Source organism: Tachysurus fulvidraco, chromosome 6 (genome assembly GCF_022655615.1).
Source record: "Tachysurus fulvidraco isolate hzauxx_2018 chromosome 6, HZAU_PFXX_2.0, whole genome shotgun sequence".
Classification (NCBI taxonomy): Eukaryota; Metazoa; Chordata; class Actinopteri; order Siluriformes; family Bagridae; genus Tachysurus; species Tachysurus fulvidraco.
In genome coordinates this window covers 3,962,465-3,968,464 of record NC_062523.1, presented here as the reverse complement: position 1 = coordinate 3,968,464, position 6,000 = coordinate 3,962,465, and the positions used below count along the sequence as shown (strand labels likewise).

General features: G+C 34.8%; 1 protein-coding gene across 1 annotated transcript; it reads right to left on the bottom strand.

The window, feature by feature from the left end:
* Positions 1-736: 736 nt before the first annotated feature.
* LOC113661259 (CD209 antigen-like protein E) lies at positions 737-5,208 on the bottom strand. The gene is made up of 5 exons (XM_047814492.1): positions 4,922-5,208; positions 3,817-4,134; positions 2,461-2,603; positions 2,187-2,293; positions 737-2,020 (listed from the first exon to the last, which is right to left on the bottom strand). Exons 1-5 carry the CDS (start codon positions 5,076-5,078, stop codon positions 1,885-1,887), a joined length of 861 nt encoding a protein of 286 aa, XP_047670448.1. The 5' UTR covers positions 5,079-5,208; the 3' UTR covers positions 737-1,884.
* Between the last annotated feature and the right edge of the window lie 792 nt (positions 5,209-6,000).

The following is a 6,000-nucleotide window of genomic DNA, read 5'->3' as shown; positions in this document are numbered from 1 at the left end:
ACTTTAAAAAAAAAAAGCAAATGCAGGACATGACGTCGATGGGAAAGAAAATTATTTATCAGTTTGATCCAGGAGCAAATTTTTTTACTTTGCTTTTATGCGCATGCATTGTAGTCTTTCAATAGTGTGTCATCAGCTGTCTGCTTTATTTGAACGGAGAATCACAGGCACGTGCAGTCAGAGCTGGAGACATTTACCTACAACGTTAATGTCTATAAATGTTTATCTTTAAACTTTAACGTTAAAGTATTTTATAAAAATTAACTGCAAAGAATTTTCACGAATCCAGGGAATTTGTACACTCATGAGGTTGTACAATATGCTATTTGTGTTCAAATTGTTTGCAAGGTTATGTTTTGTGTCTGTTACTCCCACAAAAGCATGTTTTTCAAATGAAAACATATTTCTATAAGCCCACCATAGTGGCTTTCATTATTTAATTGGAGACATTTCTTTTAAAATGCATTGTGAGGATGTATTTTATGCCATCCCATAAGTAAAAGTTTGTTGGAGGTACGTTTTACTACTACTGCATGTTTCTGCTATAGTAGTGAACTTAATGTACACAGATTTATGTGTGGCTATAGTATAGTATATATACAGTACTGTGGTGACATTAAAAAAACATCAGTCATAACAATACCAGTGAAATTTCACTATTCTTATTACCAGAGTTGATTGCACAAACAATGTATTAATGCAAACAATCCATTCAATATTAAATAAAAACAACATTTATTGATTTGGTCTTTGTCTTGTGAATATTTTTTTATTAATGACTGCATTCATTGGACACACTGTTCGTAGAGAATGCACACATACACATACTCTTCTTGTTTTAAAAAAGAAGCCCCCCTAAAGCTGAAATCCTACAACCTCCCCTGGATCACTCCCTTAAATAATAAACTTGTAAGTAGAAGTTCCTTGTAGATCTGCACAGTTTTACATAATAGGGCCTGAGAATGCAACAACCGTGGCTACTTCGGTTACAGCTATAGTCATGTGAAAAAATTAGGACACCCCATTAACTTTTCAGTTCTTTATTAGGAAAGGTAAACATGCCAATTTCTGATCTAGTTTTAATTTGTACCTGTAAATGAAAGTGATGTCATTGAATGTAAACAATAAATTAATTAATTAATTAATTAATTAATTAATTAATTAATTAATTAATTAATTAATGAACAAAAATTAGTTGTTCAATTAAGGAAAAAGTTAGGACACCCTAACTAGTTAGTGTTGGTTGGATGTCCTGACCTGGCCATGTTGTTTTAAATGTTCTCCACTTGTAAATGATTTCCGGCCAGTGGAATGGCTGATTACAAATTCTTTTGAGATATTTTTATATCCCATACCAGACTCATAAGCATCAACAATATTCTTTCTGATGGCCTCAGAGAGCTCTTTAGATCTCACCATGCTGAAACCTCTCACTTCAACAATTAAGAGCAAACCAAACCACATATCTGAGGTTCAAATAAGACAAGCCATCTTCAAAATGCTCTGTACAAATGTTCTAATAATTTACACCTGATGTGATTCACCTGTAGGAAATTTTACCACTTTTAACTACAAATAAATGTGGGGGTGTACTTACTTTTTCCTCACAAAAAATATTTTTAATTGCATTTTACAGATCAGTTAAAAAAGACTTTTCTTTGCTTTTATTAGTTTAGTTATATTACTTGAATCTTCCACTATTGTTAAAATAAAGAACAAATGTGGATATGTTCAACTATGTTCATATGTTTCATGAGGTGTTCTAATTTTTTCACATGAATAATTTGTATTTTATAGACTTTGGACTATTTAAAAAATGAACTGAACTACTCCATTAACAGAGTTTGATTTGTGATAATGTGTCATTTCATTATACTTATTTAATTAGAAAACTTTTTCACAGACCAATATTATATTAGCTGAACATGGCAAATCATTCCACATAATATTTCCTTGTTTATCCGAAATCTCAGCACAGTCCTCACCACCTGAATCATTCGGTTCCTCGCTATGCCAAAACCTGAAAGACAATTTAAGTACGGATCAGTGTTCAGTTATTTCAATTCCACACATTTAATTCAACCAAATTGAATTAAATATATACCAGATATATACCATGTACTTGTAGCACTCTGTAAAATGGGAAAATATTTAGAAATAAGCACAGATAAACAAAAGTCTCTTACGCAGTGGTCAATGGTGTACCATCCACCCATTTCCACACCCCCTCTTCGTCTCTGTCACTCAGACCAATCCAAGCCCGTTTGCTGCCCAGCATTTTAGCAAGGAACTCCTGAAGAGAATTATATACAATACCAAAGCATTTCTCTCTTTCTATGAACTGCTGTAATTATAGCAGAATGTGAAATATAGGGGCTACTCTCTCTCTCTCTCTCTCTCTCTCTCTCTCTCTCTCTCTCTCTCTCTCTCTCTCTCTCTCTCTCTCTCTCTCACACTCACCTGTTCCTCTTTGCTGTTTATGATCACCAGGTCTGCTCCTCTCCGAATACAGTCCTGCCTGCTCCTACTCCAGTCCTTCGTCTCAGTTGAGATGTAGTAAATATGAAAGCCGAAATATCGCCATCCCTCACTGTAAAGTGAACCTAGCCAAACAGAATAAGACATTTAGGGCTGTATTCAGAGTTGGGTAAATTGTGCCAAGTAAATATGTAAGAAGTTACATGTTACACATTTGGGGTTGTAACTCATTTACTGTATGTGATATAGCAAATGAAGGGAATGATGTTTAACCCTGAAACACCAATTGTATCATATTAGCTACAAGAGTTTCGGAGACCTCTGCAATTTGGGACTTGTCTTGGGAAACATATTCTCATTATAGAAATAGTAAATAATAAAATAGTAATAATAAAAATAGTCATTTATATGATTAAAATGTAGATGGATTTGGTGAACCATCATCTTCAATGAAGAAAAGTAACCTTGAATAATCATGATCAGAGATTATTAAACATTTGGTGAAATCAGTAGAACTCATGGCTAATAGTGAAAATAAGTTTCACATACACAATGCAAAGAGAACTCAAGAGATTGAGAAAATCATTTACCAATTAGACTAATTTGAAAAAGATGCTTCAGTTTGCTATGGAGAATAAAGATTGGATGCTGATGTAATGAAGAAAAAGGTCATGTGGTCTGATGAGCTCTGTTCCAGAGTGATAGGCGCATTAGGGTAAGCAAAGAGGTAGATGAAGCGACCCATCATGCCTAGTGCCTACCACACAAGCCTGTAGGGTAAGTGATATGACCTGGCCTTGCTGTCAGATTTTTCTATCAATAGCTTTTTGTTCTCTGATGGCATGGGCAAAATGACATTGACTGTATTCATGAAGCTCAAATTATGAAAGAGCAGTTCCAAGAGCATGAGACGTCCTGGAGAGAACTTTTGCAGCTGTCTGATTTTCCCATCATCAATACAAATTCTTTGTGAGAAATTAATGCAACACCGAATGGAAAGAAATGTTCTGACATTGCATAAGCTGATTGAAACAAAGATCTTTTAGCCAGACAATGTACATTTAACAGAATCAACACAGAACTTCAGCTAGATTGTTCGAAAACTCAAGGTGATGCCAGAAAATAAGTGTGAATGGGCAGAATAATGCCATCCTGTGCTACCAGTGTGGTTAACGACACAAATGGTGTAATCCACTACATGTGTAAAAATTTAGGGCTGGGAATTAACATCTGTAACAAATCTGTAAAATCCTTAATTGTAAATTATGCATGGTCTCTGACAGTTCTTATCCATGGATTATGTTACAACCACTAACCATTTTTACTTCATGTACTCACTTAAAGTCTGAAATCCATTGATTTGCTTATGTAACTGGTCTCTCTCTTTAGCCAGGTTGCTGTAACTGGACTGTAACTGATCTCTCTCTTTAGTCAGGTAGCTGTAACTGGTCTGTAACTGATCTCTCTCTTTAGTCAGGTTGCTGTAACTGGTCTGTAACTGGTCTTTCTCTTTAGTCAAGTTGTTGTGACTGGTCTCCAGCTTGGCTTTTTCTGTATTAAGGATGCTTAATTTGATCCACAGCACTGTGATGGCAGTCAGCAGGAGAAAACACATCAGCAGCAAACACACTGTAGTCAGTCTGTAACATTTCTCCCCTGCGATGTTGAAGAGAAAAAGAATTGAAGTTATGTTCATCAGTTGTTAAAAATTCATACTGAGAAGAAGATTTTTTAATGTATAGTTGAATTCAGAAGTTTAAATACACCTTGAACAAATATAATTAAACTTACTTCATGACACACAATGTTTCAAGACACACTTGGATCCGTTAGAATGACTGTTTTAAAAGTTTTGGGTAGCAAACCTTTTGCAACAGGTTGCTGGAATATTTGCCTATTCCTGTAGACAGAACTGGTGTAACGAAAATATTCAGTTCTACCCACAAATTTTCTATAGGATTGAGATCAGCTTTGTGATGATACCAATACCTTAACTGTGTTGTAATTGAGCCCCTTTTCCAACAACTTTGCAAGTAAACATGGCTCATTATCCTTTTGGAAGACGCAGTTCAATATTGCAATATTGCAATTTGGTGGTTCTTAAAAACTCTAATATCTTCAGCATGGTTAACAACTGTTAACTGTTCCTTCTGAGAATCAAAGTTAAAAACAGAGTCTTAAATAGTCATAATGGTCTGATATCCTTTTCTCTGCTTTTGTTTCTTTTTTAGCCTGTTTCCTTGTCCATTGACTTCATCTTAGCTTAACTGTTTTTGACTGTTTTTTAAGTTAATTGTTTAAAACTATGCTCAGTTTGTTTGCCCAAGATGTTCTATGAAATTGGGAAGACACCAATCATTTACTAGGTGATTAGATTTTCCAAAAGTAAATCCATTGTCGATCAGCACATACACACATATTTCTGAGTGTGAGTGTATTTTACCTGGACTCTCAGACTGCTTGGAGCTTTTGGCCCTCTGGGTCTGCAAATTGTCCTCATTCAAATAAACATCTTCATATGATTGCTCGCTGTCACTGGAATCAGCTCTATTATTACCTGCTTCATCTACATTTGCATAAATCTCCTCACTCATCTCCATTCTTCTCTTTACAGTAATCCTGAACGTTTACTGCTATAGCTATCAGTATGTATTTATAAACTCACTTGTACCGGTAAATAATCTTCTAAAACTACATTTAGAGTGGCTGTCTGAAGACACACTGCCTAGGTGACTGTATGTTGCTGTTATGTTCAGGTTTCCTGTTGTATTTTGTTTGCTGTAACAGGTCACAAGTGTGATCAGTTTAAGTGTTAAACTGACACTCCCTGAATACACTTAGAGCACATAGTCATTAAAGTCACTTTATTCTCAATACTTGCTCTGTACTCATTTGTTTATCACTCATTTTGTGCAGGTCATAAATAACCGTTATGAGTTAAAATAAACAAGTAATTTTTATCTGAAACATAATACACTGAAACAACAAATATTTTTCAAAACAAGGAAAAGGGTTGTGCAGTGTGTAGATTTGCATCCTCACAGTTGCAGGGTCTAAATTATAACTTGTGAGTTTGTGTTATCATTTGTGTGAAGTTTCTGCATATGCTCATCATATGTCCATGTGGTTTTACACCAAGTTCTGTTTGAGTATTATAGAGGAAGTAACAGTGAAAATTCAATGCCATGTCATTCTATTTTGCCAGCACTTTAACACAGTTCATGTTCAATTCAATTCAATGCACTTTTTACAATGGACTTTGTCTCAAAGCATCTTTACAGAACATAAACATAGAACAGAAGGTAAACATAAGGAGAAATATAGAGAATTAATATAGTAAAAATTCAAGATATATATAGTTCACAGTGTGTATGTATGTATGTATGTATGTATGTATGTATGTATGTATGTATGTATGTATGTATTTATCCCTAATGAGCAAGTCTGAGGTGACTCAGGCAGCAGTGGCAAGGAAAAACTCCCTTAAATTGATAAGGAACAAACCTTGAGAGGAACCAGACT

Bases quoted from the DNA above. Each gene is read 5' to 3' on its own strand.
- LOC113661259 (XM_047814492.1), bottom strand. From the start codon at position 5,078: ATGGAGATGAGTGAGGAGATTTATGCAAATGTAGATGAAGCAGGTAAT. The intron at 4,135-4,921 runs GTAAAATACACT...TCAACATCGCAG, and splicing joins CAAGCAGTCTGAGAGTCCAG to GGGAGAAATGTTACAGACTG. The intron at 2,604-3,816 runs GTGAGTACATGA...CTGTTTGGCTAG, and splicing joins CAATGGATTTCAGACTTTAA to GTTCACTTTACAGTGAGGGA.